This window comes from Apis laboriosa, unplaced genomic scaffold (assembly GCF_014066325.1).
Source record: "Apis laboriosa isolate Shangri-la unplaced genomic scaffold, ASM1406632v1 scaffold69_cov144, whole genome shotgun sequence".
Taxonomy (NCBI): Eukaryota; Metazoa; Arthropoda; class Insecta; order Hymenoptera; family Apidae; genus Apis; species Apis laboriosa.
In genome coordinates, this window is record NW_025224165.1 from 1,115,089 (window position 1) to 1,137,878 (window position 22,790).

General features: G+C 23.0%; 1 protein-coding gene across 1 annotated transcript in view; it reads left to right on the forward strand.

The window, feature by feature from the left end:
- LOC122719026 (S phase cyclin A-associated protein in the endoplasmic reticulum) overlaps window positions 1-9,837 on the forward strand; it is a 41,297-nt gene extending 31,460 nt beyond the window's left edge. Inside the window, exons 12-15 of the mRNA XM_043944527.1 lie at window positions 766-1,186; window positions 3,442-3,633; window positions 8,721-8,894; window positions 9,192-9,837. Of these exons, the coding sequence (XP_043800462.1) occupies window positions 766-1,186; window positions 3,442-3,633; window positions 8,721-8,894; window positions 9,192-9,272 (868 nt within the window). The 3' untranslated portion in view covers window positions 9,273-9,837. The remainder of the gene's footprint in view (window positions 1-765; window positions 1,187-3,441; window positions 3,634-8,720; window positions 8,895-9,191) is intronic.
- The last annotated feature ends 12,953 nt before the right edge of the window (window positions 9,838-22,790 follow it).

Below are 22,790 nucleotides of genomic sequence, written 5' to 3' on the forward strand. Positions count from 1 at the left end.
ATTTTTAAAATATTTTTTTACACCAAATATAACATTTTTTTAACATTTATGTTATCAAGTATGTATCACTATATGTATACTGAAAAGTTTTGTAAAGATTTTAGTAAACCTTAATTTTCATTAAAAGTTATTAATATAACTTAATCTAATCTAATCTATGAAATCAAAAATTAATTAAATAATTTTTATTGACATCAATTAATTTATGTTAATTTAATTTTACTTCATATCAGAATTAAATAAAAGTTCATTTAAGTTGATTTAATAATTTGTATTAGATTTGAACTAGTTTTTCTAATTATTATAAAGTGGCCAATTATAATTATCTGCAATAAATTTGATTAAAATTAAATTTAAACTATTCTATTTAAGAAAAATTTTTAATGAATAATCACTATATAAAATCTTATTATATTATTATTATTATTATAAAATCTTTATATCATTATTCATAATAATGATTTTAATAATATATTAAAAAATCATCAAAATTAAAGAATAATACTTTTTTTATATATTGAAAATTATATAAATATATTTTTAAATAAATATATTATTGAAAATTATATAAATATTATTTTTAAATAATTTTTTTTTTATTAAAATATATAGAAACAAAAAGAAATACACAAAAATAATATCTATTAAAATATAATTCATACATATATTATAGAAAATTATAAATATATCAGCAAATAAACAATTTTTCTTTCTTTCTAATCAATTTTGATAACTTTAATAATTGTTATATTATTTGTATTTCAGATATTTGGTATCAGGGGGATTAATAGATCGAGTATTTTGTCATAGTCGAGCTTTGATCGAGACCGACTTTTTTGTGGAGCAGGAGCATGAATCGCTAGTTTTATTGTCTTCATACGATTTGCTGTTCCGTATCTGTTGTCACTTAAAAAAGTCAACGGATCAAGAGACAGGAATTAATGAGAATAATAACAATGTTGAACAGACCAACATTGAATCGCACCTTCTCTCAACGTTGTTCTCGACTGAAGCTGCAGGTGCGATTGGTGCACTCTACGCAGCAGTTGCACTCACGCCACAAAATCAGAAAGGATCTTCTCCTACTCCTAATCAGACTATGGTGTCACAGTCTACAAGGATTCTGATTGTTCGCAGTCTTAGGCTACTTAAATCGATCGCCGGATTAAATATTCAAAAATTACAGGTAAGATTAGATATAATTTCTAATTGTTAATAATTAATGTAAATTTTATCTGAAATGAGAAAGTTATTATCCATAAAATTTTTTTTCTTATAAAAAAAAAAAAAAAAGAACCAAACAAAAAGTTAAAACTAAAAAGTTCTAAAAAATTTAAAAAAGTTTAATTTAATCCCTGTTCATAATGATATTTGAGTTAATAAAATCAAATTAATAAAAATCATCATTTGATGTAGGAAAAAACGAAAGCTCTTCAATTTATCTTATACAATAATTAAAATCTTTATCGTGACTATTTTTATCTGTGGCTAAAAATCTAAATTTATTTTCAATATATATTACAATATTCAGATTGTATATTTAATAATTTTATAGATTTACATTATACATTTCAGAAAAAAAATTTTACCTAGAAAAACAAAACTTGATTCTTTCTTCCCAAGCATCGATAGTTCTCTTTATTAGATTGAGTACCGTAAAAAATGCAATAAAAATATATCGTGTATCAGAGGGGTTCGTCTGTCAAGATAGAAAGCTCTCCCGTGAAGTCTGCATTGATCAAACCACGAATTGAATCGAAAGCTCGCGCCCCCATCCACAAAAACCATAAGGGCTATCCTGTGTCCCATAGGAGAACCTGCTGAGTCTCATGGGATATCGTCTCGATTATCCTTGCGGTCCATACAGGCAGCGTTTGCCGAAAAACCAACGTTTATTATCTATTCTCTTTGACTTTCTGACAACAATGTCTAGCTGTTCTCTAATCTCTATGGGAATCTGTCTCTTGCTCCTCAAAGAGATTCGGATCGTTGAATAGAGGTGATAGGATAGGACATATTTATGACTTATCGTCATATTTTTGAATTTTTGCATCGAAATATTAATCTTTTAATTATATAATTTAGTTGGAATTATAAAATAAATAGAAATATAGCAATTATTGGTAACAGAAAGCACAATATGATAATGTATTGTTATATTGTTTGAAATGTATTGTTAATGATAAAAGAATGTTTATGAAAAATCAAAATTTATGAACAAATTAAAAAAATTTAAATTGACTTGTTTTATTTTTTTATATATAATGTCTATTAAATTATGAGTATTTTATATTTTTTTACATATCATGAGTATTGAAAAAAATTAAATAAGTCTGTATTTAAGCTACATTGTTTAATTATATTTATAAAAATTTGATTTTATAAATATCCGCAGTTTAATGATAATAATCTGACGATTTTTCTTTATATCTACATTATGCAACCGCTTCGAATCAGAATTATAATCTAATAGAAATCAATTCAAATTAAGTTATTTAAAACATTAAAAATAGAGTATGTAAAGTTAAACGTATATTAGTCTCAACTATTTTTTTATAATAATTTTTAAGAAGTAACGAAAAAAATCTTCTAAAGATCACATAAAAGATTGACTTTGATAGCATATATCAAAATTAAGATTATCGGAGATAGGTTTCTTAAACATTTATTTAGTTTTTTCTCTGAATAATATTTATGTAATATAATATTCAAGATCATAGCGTTTGCTCCATAATTTTCTCAATCTTTTGAAACATATATTATATGATGATTCTTGATATATTAAAAATTATATTTACATTTTACATCTACAAATTTTTTTGACTTGAGGAATTTTTCTCTAATTAAACTATGATAAATATTTATGATAATAATTAAAATTACATAATATATAATTAGCAAGAGAAGATTAAGTCATCTTATCAAATTCAAATTTGTTTAAAAAATAATTTGAAATTTTGATTATCTTAAATTTTTGATGATTTTTATAAAACTGATCTGATGACTAAATATTTTATTACTTTTATAACTTTTTATTAATATTATTCATTTAGATTTGATATGAAAACTAATATTTACTAACTGAATCTCTGATCGGTATTAACAAAAATTTTTCACTTTTTACGAATTAGAATTTCTTTATTTTTAGGAATTATGAATTCTTATTATTAAATTTTATAAAAATAATTTCCCTCTTATTAAATTTTAAAATATCTTTTTAAAATATCCTTCTAATTTTACTTTTATTGATTGATTCAAAACATAACAAAGAGTCTTAGTGCGATTGATACTGCACAATTTTTCTTTAATGAAAATAAAATATGATAACTTAATAAGGTGTTTTAAAAAAATAATTAATTTGAAATATCTACAAAATATTTAAATTAGATATTTATATTTGAATTCTTATATTTGAATTTCATCTTAACTTTTTGATTTTAGAATCTCTTAGGAGCAGAAGGTACCAACTTACAATGGCGACTGATAGCTAGTCATGTGATAACTCGATTATCACGAGATCCGATATCGCACAAGCTGGAAATTGGATCAGCACAGAACACTAGTAGTACTTACATTCTGTCAGAACTATTCCAAGTTCTAGGATATTTTGCAGTTAACAATCCAGAAAATCAGGTAAGTGCATATTTCATAAGTAATATGAAATAAGAATATTTTTGCGAATATTAAAAAAAATTATCTTTTAAATTTTCTTTAATAGAAAGTATCTATTTCTAATGAAAGAAGAAAAATTTTTTTTCTATGTGTCAAATCAAACTTTCTTATTCATGTAGATATTTCTAAAATTAATAATTATTCATAATTATATATTTAAAATACATTTTTATCTTTATAACAAAATATAAAATTGCAATATTAGAATTTTTATAATCAAATCCTTAGAATAAGGAATAGAAAATATTTTAAAAATTGATTTGAATAATAATTTTAGAGAATAAATTCTTTAGTTTTATATTCATGAAATATGTTGAATGAAATGTCAATCTGTATTTAATATAGAAAAAATTATGAAAAGATATATATATATGGTTAAATAATATATGTCTCCAATCTGAATACTTCAAAGATTAATAATGAATTAAACTTTGCTTTTGTAATTATCAATAACTTTAAAAAATAGTAATTTTTAAAAATTAATTCAGAATTGTCTTTGAAATTAAAGTGCGGACGAAATATTATGAATAAATTATAACTAAATTTTTAACCTAATATAAAGTGACAAAGAATAGCAAAGATAGACATAATACAAGCTATTCAATAATATACATTATATTTTTTCACATTAGAAAATTTTAATAAGAAATATAATGAAATCTCAATTAATTTGTGATTAACCGAAATCTCGATCATCCAAGATTTTGATTATCCGATATCTTCAGTTTACTAAGAATACGAATATATTTTAGAATAAAACTTTTGAAAATTGCTGTCAAGACTTATTTTTTAAATGACACTATTGAAAATGATTATTTTCGAGAAATTACTCTCAAATATATTCGCACCTTTACATTTATTTCATATCCTTTCTAGTTTTTTAATTTAAGTTTTTTAGTTTTTTAATTTACTTTTCATTCATTAAATTTCTTTTTATTTGAGATAAAAATAGTTGTTAAATATATATATGTATATATATATATATAAAGAAAGAAATTTCTACAAAAAATGCATTTTTAATTATTTGTTCGTGGCCACGATTTATTCGAAGTGTTTCACCTCCATTAATTTAGCTCTAAACTGTATAATTTCTATTCAACAAATATTATTCATAAATATTATTCATAAATATTATTCTATTCGATATATAAAATGAATTTCTTATATATTATATATTATGTAATCTTATATATATATAAAATGAATTTGGAAATTATTATCAATATTCAATTTGAAATAAAAGTAAAGAAGGAAAAAATTACTAATTGTATTACAACTTCAAGCCTTCAAAGATTCTGATAGATCTCTAAAAAAAAGAAAGTCAAAGGTAACATGCATAAATCGCGTAATGTCGTTCCTCCCAATGGTCCCCTCGCAATTTACCAGCCGGTAGTTAAAGGTTAAAAGCGTTTTTCCGCCAGTTTCCCCGTCCCATATCGGATGCACTTTCGGTAAGCAAAAACAAACAAGCAAGCAAAGCGAACCTCCTTAAAAAAGGCGGCGAAAGACGAATGCGCAACGTCGTCGCTGCACTCAACGCTACACAATCCCGATGCACGCAGTGGATTGATGCACCCTCCTCACCAGCGCGGTGCAAGCGCATCGTGCGCCTGCACGAGGCTGACGTATGGAATGGAACCGAGTAAATATATCTTAACTACATTCGGCCGTATATTGATGGGAGATCCGCTGAGTGTGTTGTGTCTAACAGCTTCTTCCTTCTTCGCTGCATGTTGCGGACCGCATTTCACGCAAATGTACCGGGTGACCCAATCACCCATTCCATGATGGATGATGTCAGGTGCTCTGGTTGAGTTTCAATTTCGATCTTCGTTCCAAGCATCGCTTGCAAATAAATTTCCAACGTGTCATCGATCAATATTTTTCTCGATACATCGTAATGTTGAGATTTATTAATAAAGCGATGGATATAGAGACTTGTTTTTATTTATTTAATGTATATAATATATATTTTCATCTTCGCAGTTGTTCGGAATAATATAAAAAGTTATATTATTAATTGGGAAAATTTTATACAATTTTTACAAATAGAAAATTGAAGATATCACGAATATTTGATGGGATATTTAAATGAACACCTTGTAGTTAATTTGAACGGGATATTTCTTGAATGGACTTCTAAGTTAGCATTATGCACGTCTTTTTTGGATTAATCCTTTTTTCATGTTATTTCGAATTCAAAATGGTCTTTTCGTCGAATTCTTGAAGTCTTTTTTTCTTTTTTTTTTTAGAAATGATCTATAAATTTAATTTGTTTTGTAATATAATTCTTAAATACATAGATGCTGGTAATATCATAAAATATTCTGAAAATTAAAATATGTTTTTTTTATAAAGTTTAAATTTTTGAAGTTTAATTTTAAAATTAAAAATATTTATTTCGAGAAATAGAACTCATTGACGATTATCAATATAGATGCTTTTACTTTTTTCATTCATGAGATTATTGTTCATGATATCTCATTCGATCGTCTTTTCTAAATTCCTCCGAATATTCTTACAGTCAGTATAATTAATTAATATATACTTATTAATATAATTATGTTTCAGTATCAGTATATTATTACCAAAATGTATTGTGAATATATGATAAACATATATAATTTTAAAATTGTTCAATAAACTATTTGAATATTTATAATTATATATTATTATTATTTAAATATTTATGAATTTAAGATAGTAAAATATGTAACTAAATATCAAGAGATAATTGGATCTTATCGTATTATCGTGTTAATTCATATTTTATATGAACAAATGAATTGAAAGGTTAAATGCAAGAACTAGACACCTCTATTTTTACTAATCTTACAAAAATTAAAAAAATTGTTTGAAAAATTGAAAAATGATATAAAATATTTTTTCTTATTAATTGCGATTTCTTTGATAAATGCATTCTATTTATAACAAGATTTTTTTGTATTTACATAACAATAAATAACTTTTGAAATTACTTGGTTTTTGCATTAAATTTTAATTTAATGTTTTAATTTAATGTTGTTACTTATTTAATTATATCTTCATCTTCTGTTGATTATTCTGATATATTTTTATAATAAGTATCATTATATTTTGAAATTATGTTTTCTTATATCAAAATTACAATAAATATATCCAGATAATTCAGTTTCCATAAAGAAATTAAGAATAAAGAAAAGAAATTATAGAAGGAAATTATTAGAAATATATCATGAATCTTGAACATGATAATGTGAATTTTTTTTTTTTCTTAAACATAATAAAATCTCAATTTCAATAAAAAATGAAATTGCTTCTTATATTCAATTTTTCAATTATTTATTATGTATTAATACTTAAAACAATGATAAATTAATTCTTAATGAAACATTTTTAAAAATAACTAAAATAATAAAAATTCTATGAGAAAAAAGATATGAGGGATTAATGATAAACGGTTCTTGTATCAAGATATTTCCAGTCACAAAATCTGTATGTGAAAATATCTGACGGTCTGGTGCCTTTCAGAACGTCACGACGTCCTTTTTTTCCGCGCGACCATTGGATCCCATTTTTTGAGATATCAAATTCTCCCTAATCACTGAGATATTCAATCTATGTTGGAAGAGAGAAGAGAAGAAATATAGAAAATATATGGACAGAAAAGAAATGGACAGGAAAGATTAGATCCAATACAAAATGCTCCTCAGTCGTTTCGTCACAACAGGTTTTTTGTCTATCATCAGGCTAATTGTTCCATTTAGAAAATCTTCCTTTATTTTTAGTTGTCTTTTTAAAATATCAAGAAAAAATGCATCGTCGATAGGAATAGAAGGAATAATTTAGAGAATAATTATATTTTAGTAACAGCGATTTAAAATAATTTTGAAAATTTAATTTTTAATTTATTAAAAAAAAAAAATATTAAAAATAGTATGAATATAATTAATTGAGAAGCAAATGATAAAAATATATGAGACATAGTAATCGTAAATATTATAAGCAATTTTGTGCCACAAAAATGATTTTAAAATAAACGTAAAATAATACACTAAGAAAAATTTATCAATATGTGTTTTTCTTTTTTTATAATATAAAATAAAAATTTTAAATTAATATAAATTGATATAAATATGTTTTAAAATTAAAATAAAATTTAATATTTTTTATAATTATTGAAAAAATTTTAGATAATAAATGTGAATATCATTTTTAAAGAGAAATTTATAAACTTTAATTTTGAAATACAGATATATTTATTTAATTTCTTTTAAACATTTTAAAATAATAACGTTTTTATAATAAAATTTCGAATGATTCTTAATTAACTGAATTTTTTTAATTGAAATGCGTATTTCGTTGAAGAATCGTTGAAGCATTGCAATGAGGGTAATAGATGAGAAAATAAAAATTTTTGTAATGTGGGTATTTCCTGCACGAAACCTTTCTACAGGTGCAGAAACTTGATGGTGCATGTTGAGACTTGTTGAACCGCAGATGTACTGCACATTTTCTTGTTCCTCGAACTAGCTTGTTTCCGACACCTGGATTATAGATGTATCGTTTCTCACGATATTTAAGAGAATTAATGAGTTCGGTACTCGCTTAAATTATTTTTATTAACATTTTTGTTCCTTAACGACTTATTTGCTAGTTTCTTCATATGGGTATTTTGCATAAAAAATAAATCTTTCAATAAACTTTTAGAAAAATTTTATAATGGAGATAATTAATTTAAAATCATTTTCTTTTTTAGTTTTTTTATTATGATATTTTATTAAAAAATATTTTATTATATATTTATAAAAAATGAAATTTTTAAAAATTTTAAAATTTATAGTAATTGAATAATCTAATAGGACGTTGGTTGTCAAATATCTATTATTCAATTTTTAATATTGTTAACAAGAATTTTATTATTATTATTTAAATCTATTTAAAATTATTAGAATTAAATATATATATAAAATTTGTTTTTAAAATAAAATTCATTTTTTTTTCGTAAAAAACTGGTAAAAGATAAATATAAAAAATGTGAAACATTATTTTGTTAAAATATATTTCAGTTGATACTTCAATCGGCTGGGGCTGGTCCAAGCGTACTTCAACAATTGTGCACTCTTCCATTTCCATTTTATGGAGCTCCAGGATTAACATCGTACATTTTTCCAACGCTTTTGGTAGCTACGCATCAAAATCCAGAGGCTACAGCGATTCTTTCTTGCGAATTATCTTATCAGGTAAGTTCATCATTTTATAAATAATTTTCTATTAATTATCTATTTTTTTAAAATTAAAAATAATTAATATTTAATTAATATAATATTTTTAATTTTATAATATCTTTTTTATTTATATTTTTATTATTTTATTTATTTTTTATTTCATTATTAGATATTATTAGATATTATTCATTATTAGATATTATTCTTGAACAAAAATTATAATCTTGACTAATTTAATATATTCAATTACTAACATTTGGAAAATGAGAAATATAAAAATAAAAAAAAATATAAAAAAAATCTATTTCACAGCTACTGGAGGAATACAGAAATTCAGATGATGGTAAGCTGAATACATTAGTTCGTTTGCTGAAGGACTCGGCTGGTCTATAACTGTTCCAATTAGGATTCGATTACTTCACTTAAATTTCTTTAAGTTTTTTCATTATACACGATGAATTTTATGGACGTAATTAATTGTAGAACCATTATTTTTGTTCCGTTCGAAACAAAAGGTTCGAGTAACAATTGGACGAAAATTGTTGTTAGGTACGTCCATCGTTGAAAAGCTGTTTCACATGTATCGAGGCTGGTACTCGACACCGATATATTGAATTAATTTCCATTACGCATGGAAGATAATTTTGAAAAATTAAATCAGATTGGCGAAAAAACTGAAAATGAGAACTAAATTTTATATTACGATTAATTATATTCAATAATCAATCAATCGAAGAGTTTTTTGCAGAAAGTGATAATTGCAGAGAAAGTTAGTTCAAATGCATCTTTTTTTATTCGAAACGCGTTCATATATTGAATCTGTAATGGCTATTACAATTTTATATCCGGAGCTAATAATGCTGTTAATGATTGTCGATTTATAAATTTTTTTTCACATCGCAAAAATATCTTTATGTTAAGAAAATGAAAATTTAATTTTTTTTTTAATTGATCATATTATTTATTATTAATATTGTCGCTTGAAAGAAATAGATGTCAATATTTTTTCAATTAGATATAAATTAAGAATTTTAATATTATTATTTATTTTTGATTATATTTGAGAATTCTTAATTATTGAAATTTTGGATATAAATATGAAATTATTTCTAAATGTTTCTTCATACTCGTACTCTGATATAGTTTCTTTTTTGGATATATTCTCGTAAAATTACTTCATAATATAATACATATAATATAAAACTTAAATTATATTTGAAATATGTTAAAAATAATTTTTTTTTCATATTATTATTTCAATTTATTATTATGACAAATTATCTTTTATCATTGAAATTTATTTTAAAGAATTATCGACAATTTTAGCAGTACTTTGATAAATTGTTCCATCTTGTATGAAACTAAATAATATAGAATTAATTATTTTTATTAATATAATAATTATATTAATAATTTTTATTAATATAATAAGAATATTAATAAAAATATTTGAAAATATTTTTCTATTCGCAAAATAGATATGATATTTTTCTCTATAATAATTTATTACGAGTTCTGTAAATAAGATAAGCAAATGATTTTGTGGATTGGCTTTCTTATTTTTTGTGATAAAAAAAAACACTTTGAGATGATTCTTTTTTTTAGTCAATCGAAAAGTGACTCTTTCTAGTCTTAAAATTAGTTTTAAGAACATTATTTACAAATAAAATAATATTTTATACAGCTTTTTGTTTAATTTCTTAATCATTTTTCTTTCTCAATATGATTTCACTTGATAATATTAATGATAAATATTAATTCTTATTATTTTTTTTCTTTCTACAAGTTTTTAATATTTAGTCTTGAAATATTTATTTCGATTGTTTCATAACATCAAGTCTCTAAACTGCAAGACGATAAAATTGTAAAATTTAAATAATATCTATATTTATATATATATTTAAAAGTCGATATAGAAGTCTATCATACAGTTGATAAATAATAATTATATTAACAATTGCTAAAAAAGAATTAGTATAGTATAAGTATAATAGTACTAGTTACATCAACATATGTACTTACATATTCTGTAAAAGTTTTAAGGTTGAAACAAAAAAGTAAAATCTTAAAATATTTGTAATTTAGCAAATAAATTATAATATTATAATATAAAAAATTGAATTTTTCATATACATATATTTGCTCAAATTGTACAAAACAGAATGTTAAAAAATTAATTTTTTTCTTTTCTATTATAAATTATATGAAAAAAAAGTAAAAAAATATTATTGTTGCAAAATAGCTTAAAACCTTATACTTACAAGCATTTGAAAAAATTTTTTTTGCAAAATTTATTTAATTTATAATAAATTTACAAATTATCAGAAATAATATTTAATTATTCGTAAAAATATGATTATATTATTTTAGAAAAAAATTTTAAAAGAACTTTAAAAAAAAAATGATACGATATAAATTATTATAGTAATAGAATTCTATGACTAAAAATATTTATGAGTGAGAAAAATATATTATGAGTTTTTTATTAAGACTCTTTATTTATAAATTTTTTAAAAAACTTCTCTATTTTTATAAAAAATAAAGTAATTTTTGCAAAATGATAAGCATATTATAAACATATATTGATAATTGTGAATTACAATAAGAAGCAGTAATTAAAATTTTCTTTTAATATGAAGATATCGATTTCATTTTCTATAATGATAATTTTTTTAAAGATTTATGAAAGTAGAAAAGAAAAAAATAAAAAAATGTAAAATTGTGGAAATTTATATCTAGAATTTATTAGTGAATTTTTTTATTTAAAAAATTGATTTTTAAATTTCTTATAATATTTTATGAATGGAAATTGAATCATAAAGAATTTAGAAGAAATAATTTTAGAATTAGATAATAATAACAAAAAAATTAATTTATTTCTGTAAAAAAACTCTTCGGTTTTCATTTAATTTCGTGATGGACGCACGTAAAAAAAAAAACAATTTTCATGCATGCTTCAAATTTCATCGTTCATATTATCATTATTATTTAGTAGATAAATGTAATTGACATTAATTGTACAATTGCAAACTAGAATTATCTGTTAAATAGACTTGTATCACTATTTCAATGTATGACCATTCACTATTTGTCGAAGATACAAAACTTAACAAGTCTGTTTTATTTAATAGATGTATTTAATAAGAAAATTTTATTATTAAAAAATTGAATTTATTGATGGCAAAAATTCTCTTTGAAACTATCTATTTTTTTCTGAGATATAATTGATTATTTAAGAAATGATATTAATTTTGAAAATTCACAACTATCTATATTTGAAATTATTATATAATTAAAATATTATATAATTTCTAAATGAAACGAATATTTCAAATATAATAATTAGACTAATATAATAAAAGGACTAACTGTAGCAAACTTTTCATAAAATATTTCTCTAAAATAAAGTAATATTGATAATTAAATAATAAATATAAGCACTTTTATATTAATTTAAAAAATAAAAATTTTGGATTTCATCAATCTCTTGTGACTATTACATATTTGTGACTATGACTAAAATAATTTATAATACATATATTTAAAAGAAACGTTTCAATAAACGTTAAAAATGTATTTTTATTTTCAATTATAGCTACTTGTGCATTTTTATTCAAATATTACGAATACGCTAGTAGAAAAATAGTAAAGAAAAAAAAAAAGAAAAAAAAAATTTGAAAAGATTAAAACGGACTTGTTCTTTTTTGAATCTAGTCCAATCGGCAATTCGCAAACTTTATATCTTTAATTATGATTATAATTACATTTGTACATTTAATACATAGTATATATATATATATATGTATTTCTTTCTGTCATTTCCACGCGTGCCAATAATACGTGCAAATGAACGTGTCTTTTGAACGGGCCTTTCAAACATTTTTAGTCGTCATGTAATAATCGAGTTACGATTATTTAGAATTAGAATAACTGTATTTTTGTGCGTATGTAAAACCACGTGAACCGTGTCGAAATAATGCTAATTTTTTTTTTCGTCGTGTAAAAAGCGGCAAATACGGAAATTATTAATGATATTATTAAAAAAAAAAAAAAAAGAAAGAAGAAAAAACATAATATAAGAAGAAAACAAAGAGAATATTTATTTTATTATAAGATTCATTTAATTTTGATTTTTCTATATTTATATATATTTTACATTATAAAAATGCAAAAATTTCTATATTTCTTAAGCACACGTTCTTCTGATTCATTTTTGTTCGAATCGAATTTTTCGTTTATTATATGATATGTGACGATGATACTCAATTTCTAACAAACTGATTATCGGAAAAATTGTATACATATAGATGAATATTCATGCGAACATAATGAATCATTATAATTGAAAATCGTCGATTTAAAGAATTCATAAAATTTTTTAACAAAGAAAAATATTCAGGAAAAAATATTTTCTTGCATTATTATTTAATTATAATTATATTTTTTATATTACAGTAATCAAACATAATATATGCAAACATTTAATCAAAATGAATTAATAATAAAAACTCATTAAGTTTATTAAGAAGATAATTTTAATTTATATTTATCAGTATCATATTCAGCGCTACAATTTTCTATTTCTTTTATTTTTATTTATCTTCATTTATAAGTTTATATCTGTTATTTTTTTTTTCGGTTTTATTTAAATCCAATTTTTTTTTTTTTAATAAATAATATTTATTTCTAATTATAATTATTTTGTTATAGTATATTTATATATATATATTATATTTATTTTTTTGATTATATTGTTAATTTATTAAATATAATAATAAAATAAAATAATAATTATTAATATTATCTTATAATGTGTATTATATTCTTTTTAACAATTAAAAATAATTAAAATTAAAATTTGTATGAAAAATCATTATTCATAAAAAAAAATTTGAAATTGATATAAATATTTTGCTAGAAATTACTAATTTTTTTTTACATTGTAATTTATTTAGAAAAAATAAACAAATTTTCTTATAAATAATATGTATAAGACGTAAATTTCAAGAAAAAAATAAAATTGGAGATAGTTATTTATAAAAATTGTAACGCTGAATTTGTTAATAAAATAATTATTGACATTAAGAAAAAAATAAATATTCTCCTAAAATATCTTTCTGATGTTAAAAATATTTATTTTTACATTATATTTATCATAGTGCAATGTAATATTATACATAATTGAAAGAAGGACGAATACATAAATAGTTAGAGAAATACGTGTTTTCGTGGTTGCAGCGAACGCACTTGTGCAATGTCCTGCCAATGCAATTAATATTCAAGTATTATATACAATGTATACATACATTTAGTGAATTATTTAACAGCGTATTATAAAAAGAATCGTTTAGGTTAATACTATAATGTAATTTTTCCATAAAAGTTTTGTCGTTCGACAACTAAGCTGAAAATGAAAATCATATTTAAAAAATATATATATATAATATTACTGATTTCTTAGTTATAATTTTTTGATTTTATTATGAATTATTACGTCAATTAAAAAACGAAAATCAGTTTTATTTTAATTTTAAATAACATCATTATAATTCATTTTGTTATATAAACCTAAAAAAAAATGGTGCAATTCATTTAAATAAAATAAAATAAATCTATGAGTATTGTTTAGTTTGATCATTTTAAACAAAACTTTATTAATTAAATTAAATAATAAATTAAATTGTTAGAAGTGATAATTTAGTGATAATTTAATTTAAAAATATTGTATAACGTTAAATATTAAAAAGAACGACAAAAGTTTTATATGATTTCGATATAGAAATAATAAATAATTTTGCAATAAATTGTATAAGCTTGAAATTTTAGAAATAAGAACACTTGTTGGTTTCCGTATATTCTAGAAGCGAATGAAAATGTTATTTCTGATTGAGAATAGTAAAAATTTATTCTTACAATTATTTTAATGATTGTAATATGGAAAATTATTTTAATGATTAGTTTTTCTAAAAAATAATTCTAATTGAAAATTCTAGTATTCTATTTTTTAATAACTAAAGTGAATATCATTTGTTTTTTAAAATTTGATATTAATAAAAAGTTAATAAAAAAGTTTTTGCCGTCGAAGTCCATTATAAATAATTTCAAAAATATATAATATTTATAATAAGGAGGTATAATATTTTTTCATTTTTTTTTTATTTTTTGGATTTTTTTGAATATATATAAATAAAATAAATCAAATAAAAAAATAACTTTCGATTTCAATTATGAATATCAATCATGTTTTTCATCTTGTTTTATCTCAAGCTCGAATTGCATGTTACACTTATAAAATTATATGAATATATGTAAGTACTTATATATGTATAAAATAAAAATGTATAATAAATAAGGAAATACATTTGTCATCTATATATGCATTCATATACTTTCATAAGTGTATTATTTTCAAATATGAATTTTAAATAAGATAAATAAAAAATCATTAACATTTCCTATTGAAATTGACATTCCACTTATTTTATTTATGTGCATCTAAAAAGAATCTACATATATTTAGAAATATCTAAAAAATAAAGAAAAAAAGAAAATATTATTATATATTATATATTTTCGAAGTTGATTATGGCAGATTTTAACGCATTTTTGCAAACGATATTAAATTATTTGAGTAAATGATATTTCAGTTATTTATTAATGCGGTACTAAAATTTTTTTTAATTTTTTTAAATTAATTAGTTATTTAAATAACTTATCTTGTTAGATTTATTTCAATTTATACGCTGATTAGATATAAAACAGATAATAAATAAATAATAAGATAAATTATTAAGATAAAAATATAAATAATATCTCAAAGAGAAATGAAATTTTTACAATATGAATATATTTTGCCACATTATATTCTGTGATAATTTAGTCTAATTTCCATTTTTATTATCCCTTCATTTTGTTGAGTCACGCTATTCTATTACATTTATATTTTATTATAGTTATTATAGTTATTAGCAGAAATTAAAAATAAAAAAATATTTACTATTTTCATTCTCAAACACCATGTTTATTCGTGGTGATCAATGCGTTAAAAATTACATTTGTCTCTCCAACAAGTGAAATGACAAAAAAATCTAAAAAAAAGCGAAAATAAAATAAACATTATTTTATCATCGCTATTCTTAAACTAATGTTTAAGAAAAAATTATTCTAATCAAAGTAGTCATGATCCATTTATTTTTTAGAAATAATTTAGCTCAATTGTAATGCTCTTTCTTATAAACAATTTTTCAAATTCTGTAAATCTATGCTTCGACGCACGAATTGAAAAAGAAATCTCAAACAAACTTCACGTAATATGTATGAAATATATACTATACAACAGCACAATGGTATGTATTTGCCCGGCGCACGTGTTCGAAAGTTTCGCGATCGATTCTCTGCGATTTCTAGCTGTTCACCTCGTTCATTTCAACGAGATTAGTTCGCTGATCGATCGAAGAAATGAAAATCGAACATACGCTTTGTACGTTTCGCTAGAAATAGAAAACTAAAATTAATAAATTTCGAGAAAAAAAAATTTATGGTTTATATTTTTAAATATCCTTATATATATATGTATTGAAAATATATGAGAAAATGATATTTTTTTTCAATGATTTTTTAATGTGTTATCGAGCGAGATCATATTGGATAATGAAGATGTTTATTAACAAAAAATTAAATTTGGGTTAAATTAAATTAGCTCATTGTTGATAATAAAAAGTCATTAACTTAAACAAATCAAGCTTAATATAAACTATGAAAATAAAAATTAATAAATTTTTGTTTGACAATATGATATATGTATTAATTCTAAGTTTCAAAAATAAGATTTTCTTTGAAGTTACAGAAATGATATTTTTTTATAATTTTCTCTATAATTCTTCTTCTAATTTTATTTATATAAAATATAATAGGATAGAATAATTAAAAAAGATTATTATAATTTTTTATCAAAAAAAAAATTATCTTATAAAATTAGTATTTATTTATTTAATTAAATTGATAATTAATTAATTAACTAAATTATTAACTTATTAAATATTTACTTAAAACTTTAAAAAAAAGTTAAAAATTCATTTTATATTTTAAAAATTATATTATACTATAAATTATATATATATAAATTCAATTATTTTTAAAAATCAATAATAACAATAATACAAGGATTATATTGTATTTTCAACAATTATGTATTTTCAACAAATAATTTCAACTTTTACGTTCACTCTTTAATGTTACGTTTAAAATTTAAACGATCTTTCTTTCCCAGCATTTTGTTCAATCGTAATAATAACTACTCTCCCTATAAGTTTAAAATCGTCATTCATGTGTAATTTCACAAATTTCCCATGACTTGCTATTTCCCAAAAATGCTGACTAATAATATTGCGTGTGGTTTAAATTTACTGTCTAAATAATTATAAATAAAATACAAGATGTCATGAAAACATATCCGGTTTTTTGGATAGTATATCATTCAAGTCTGATCGATTTGTCGAAATATAATATCAAGTTATTGTTTGGTCAAAATTCGATTAAAAGAATTCACAGATCTTATTTGAGATTTGGCCTTTTTTCACGTTGTGCTTCGTAAATTGATTCGTACGTTGATTCACGTATAATACGATGGAATTTTCATTATAGAGAATCAATTATCATTTAAATCATAGAGAAACGAGACCATTCGGATAATAGAACAAACTAAATATAATTTTATATTTTAAAGAAATAATGCTTATTTAAAAAATTTTAAAAGAATAATAATAGATAAAAAATAGCTTCTAATAAAAATCTTTTTTTTAATTGCCAAAATTTGTATAAATTTTCTATATAAAAAAAAAATATACTTTACAAATAATTTTTCATTTCACTATTCTGCTTTTGCTAATTGGATTGGATTTTCCAATATTATATATTTTTATCAATTCAGTATTTTCAAGTACTCTTTAAAACAATATAAAACAATATAATATTCACTCGCTTTCTAATTTCATTAATATTTTCGATTTCCTTTCAATAGTTCGAATGCTAAATATATGTTTATATTTTGACATTATTGTATATATTATGTGAATATGTTAATTTCAAATTAAATTTTATTTTCACTTCTATATTAAGAAAAGATATTTAACAATGAATACATATGATGCAAATAGAGACAGTTCGGATAACAAAATAAAATGCTCGCATATTAAGATATTTAGATAACAGATATCGAATAATGGAGTTTGTAGATATCGATACATGTAATGGATACATGTAAATAGAAATATTACTTATAGAAATGTTCAGACAATGATTTTCGTGAGATTCAAGATCACGGAAGATTTCGATTTTATGTATCCTTAATTCCGGCGAATTTCTTCGAATTTCTTGTCTTGAGACAATTAAATATACGAATAAATGATATCATTATCAAATAACTCACTTAATAAATGATAACAATAAATGGAAGATAATAATACGAAATTAGATATTGGATAAATGTTTTAGGCTAAATATTGGATATCCATTTATTGCATATCTATATCTATATATATATCTGTTACATGTCAATATAGATGAGTAAGTATTATAATCAAAATTATATGAATATATGCAACAATGATACGTAGCATATTATTCTATGATGAATTGATATATAAATACACAGAACAAACAGATATTTCATTTTATATCGAATGCGTATGTGAATTCTATGTAAAAGAAGAAATATTAATGTAAAGAAAAATCAGCTTTCGAAAAACATGAAATTGAAATGAAATATTCGAAAGCTTATTTAATTGATACGAATATGTTGAAATAATTGAATTTTAAATTTAAATTTCACTTTAAAAGAGAGTAAAAAAATGTAGAAAATTACTTTAAGATAATGTTTCACAATTTTTTTAAAATCATAAACTTCCTTTATAATAACCAAATCTTTTATAATAGCCGTGATCTTTCTTTTATTTTTATATTTATATAAAAAGGCAATCAGATTTTTTTATTTTTTATATATTCTAATCTAATATTTAATAAAATTAAAATTCAATGAAGTTTTTTACAAAGATAAATACTAATAGAAAAAAATCATTTTGCTATTCTTTTGGAAATCGTAATTTATAAGATAAGATATATAAAGTGACAAGCTAAGCTTTTCTTTGAAACTATTATAGATATTTATAATTTCTTAATTATGTACAATAAAAAGAATGTTTCAGATAAATGTTGCTACATATTTGATAATCTAAACAATAATAATGAATATTTTATTATCTAAATAATAATAATAAATAATCGCTAAATAACAATAAATTAATATATTCTATTCTATTCTATTTAAAAATAATAAAAAAATGAAAAAGAAAATCTTTTGAATCTCAAAAAATTTGTTATACGATTAATCTTTATTTTTAATCGTTTAATTTAAAAACATATTAATAATTTCGAAGAAAAAAGTAAGCTTGTCACATTTCGTGCCTCATAAATATATAGATGTATTAGTAAATATAAATGTTTTCAATTCTTCATCGAAAATAAAACATGGTACAAATAAGACTGATAAATGTAATTAGTAAATATAATTAGTAAATATAAATAGTGTAAGTTCAATTGATAGAAAATAGAGGTATATACTATACTATATATAATTATATATTTTATAATTTCACATTATTTTTAGTTGATATAAATTATTCCGATATAACTTAGTTATTAAAATTAAAACCTAATATTGGAACCGAAGAATATAAAAATATTAGTTTCTAAATATGAATTTCTTAAAATAATTTTCATGTGACTTATGATTCTCAGCCCTCCAAATATCGAAAAAGATCACTTTTGCTCTTCGAGAGTCGAAGATGGCGACGTCCAGCTGTCGGAAAAGCGGCGCGGCGTCGCGCGAAGACACTCGTGTTCACGCGTGTGCACTCGAACGAGCCACGGCCGAATGACGTATGAAGTGCATAAGGTAATCTTTTTTCCGAAACGTTTTAGCGCGCCGCGCGGGGTCTCCACTTTTTCCCCGAATGTAATCTATAGGCGCACTTAATACAGCTGCTCGTCCATGGAACTTCTCCCCGCGGGTTCCTTTCCCTTCTCTCGTCGCGTCCTTGCTTCTTCGTCACTTCTGTCTGTATATTCTGTTCTGGGGAAAAGAAGAAGGGAAAAAGAGAGTTCATAAGAGAAAAAGAGAGTGGCAGCTTCCACTTAGCGGGACTGTACAATATATCAAGCGTGGTCGCTTTTACCCTGTGAATTGTGGAGCCGCATTTCGCGCGCAGCTATATACGATGTGTAGCGTTGCTGCTTTTGTCATTGCCGAGAAAGAAGCTTCTTTTCTGAAAGAGAGTAGGAAGAATACAGAGATTGTTTATAAAAGATTGTTTATGGAAAATTTCTTTTATCTTGGTTACTCTTAGTTGATCTTTTCGAAGATAATATAATGTTAAAATTATCGATCATATTTATGATACATCGAAAAGAAAGAGAAGATTGAAAAAAAAGTTTCGTCAAAATCGATTAATGTTACAAATAATAAATTATAAATAATTGAAAATAATGAAAATCTCAATTTTCATAATCTATAATTAATAAATAAGTAAGTAAGTAATAAGTAATAAATCTAAAAATTATATCTTTCGATATTTTTTTTTTTTGCATTTATTAATTTAGATGAAACTTTATGCATATATATATAACTCTTCGATTTATAAAAGACATATTTTAAATTTTTTATAGATTTAGATAAAAAAAATTAAAAATCATAATCTTTACAATTCCGACCAATAAACAAAATTTAAAAAACTTGTTTTATTTAGTAAATATTTAAAAAAAATTCGAATTATTCCAAATTTAAAAAAATTATTTCGTTTTAAAGGATATGCTAATATTTTTGTTCATCGTTGTAATAAAATTCATCTATCTCTCATTAATGACCAAAACAAATATCTATATAATCCTAATAACTTTTCATTTTCTTTCTATTTAAAAAAAAAATTTAAATCAGAAAAAACTTCCATTAATATTTAAATTGAACATAATTCATTCCATTCATAAAAAATTAAAAACATGCATCAATAAAAAAAAAAAGAAAGAAAGAGGGGAAAAGAGCAGCAAGAACAAGCGTCAAAAAAGCAATTATCGGCTGAAGTAACATCGATCGAGTGAAGAATAGCATTTCGCGTAATCGCGATGTTCGAGCAGGAGTCCACGTTGAAAAGTGGATGGGGGAGTCGGTTGTAATGGTTAGGAGTGGGAAAGAAAAATCGAGGACAAAGAAGAAACGACCGACAGCTCGTTCTTGAAGAGAGAAAATTCCCGAGAATGGAGGCAATTTGGTTACCTGACGGCCGGACTGTTCCAGGTCGGGTGTCGATCGATGTTCATCCACGTAAAAGGGTGGGTGGTACGAGGGAGCGGATGGTTAAAGGATAGTGGCGGTGGTCGGGGTTGTAATAAGCGTAATGGATATAGCAGGGTTGCACGCATGCCCTCGCCTCGCGACGACCGGCGCAGCGTGTTCACGCAGCAAAGGGTTGCTTCGTATAATCGTGAGAACGCCCACCCCTCCCGCCCGCCATCTCCTCTTGTCGTTGCCTCTCGCCTGGCCTATCGTCCCTCAACCTCGCGTTTATTCCTTTCGCTGTCCAGCCACGCCGTTATTTTCATTATGCCTTTCGTTTTATTTCGATCTGCCGATGCACGAGAAAAAGCTCGCGGGATTGGTGAATATTCCAGTTGGAAAGGGGCGCAGAGCAACTGTCCGGCTTGGGAGGAGAACACACTAGATGTTTTAGGATGAACGAAGATTAAATAGAGTGTGGTAAAAATAGTCCAGAATCGAGAATATTTACGCATGAATAATGATGGACGGTTTGCGTTTACGAATTTGATGAATGAATGATATACAGTTGGTGATTGCATACATGATGAATTAGTGGAAGATTGATAATTTTAATGAATATCGTTATAATAATGATTGAAATGATGCATGCAATTTGCAAGAAAGCGTAAGTTTAAATATTATATATTGCATGGGAAAATTTAGTGAATGTTTAAAATAAAATGTTTAAAGAAATTAAAAAAACAAGAGATGAAAGAAGTTTAATGAGAATAATATAGGATTTTTTTTATAATTTAACTAATGAATGAATAATAAAGGTGAATTTAAATAAATAATTGCAAAAGTATTGTTAATAAGAAATATATTTATTGTATATTTGTTGTATATAAAGAAATAAAAGAAGTCAAAAAAATATTTAATAATATTTAATAATATCATACATTATACTATCTTTATTCAAAAACAAAATATCAAATATTAAAAAACAATTTAGTTTTAAAATTTTATTATGCAATTCATCAATTTTACACAAAATATATAATAGATTATATATATAAAATAAAGAACATTTATTTATTTATATTTTAAAATTTTTCAAAATCCGTCGCAATCTCATGACTTTTAGTTTCTGGATTTGTTTGATAAGAACTGGAAAAAGACTATTAGTCATCCTGGATGGTACACGGTTCGGGTTCGTGGCGGTTTCCGGTGAAAAGTTCGAGTTGGCTAACTCGATGTACCGGTTCGCTAGGTCACCGGAAGCTTTTATTGTTTTACAAGTTTACTGCGGTAGAGACCGACTGACCCTGTCGGTAATTCGATTGTCGAAGATGTACTTTCCTTAAAGACGTTTCGCTTCGATGTCCCCGGTTATCAAGGACAACCACTTTGACGTGAGATCACACGCTCGTAAAGGTTCATCCTCAAGTAGTTTCAGAATTCATACGTCTAAAACAAAGTTTGATATGTTTCGAAAAAAAGTTATTATTTATATGTCTTTATATGTATTTATATATATTATTATATTAGTTAAAATATGTAATGTGATAAATAAAATATTGAAAGAGAACGTTAAAATCGATATA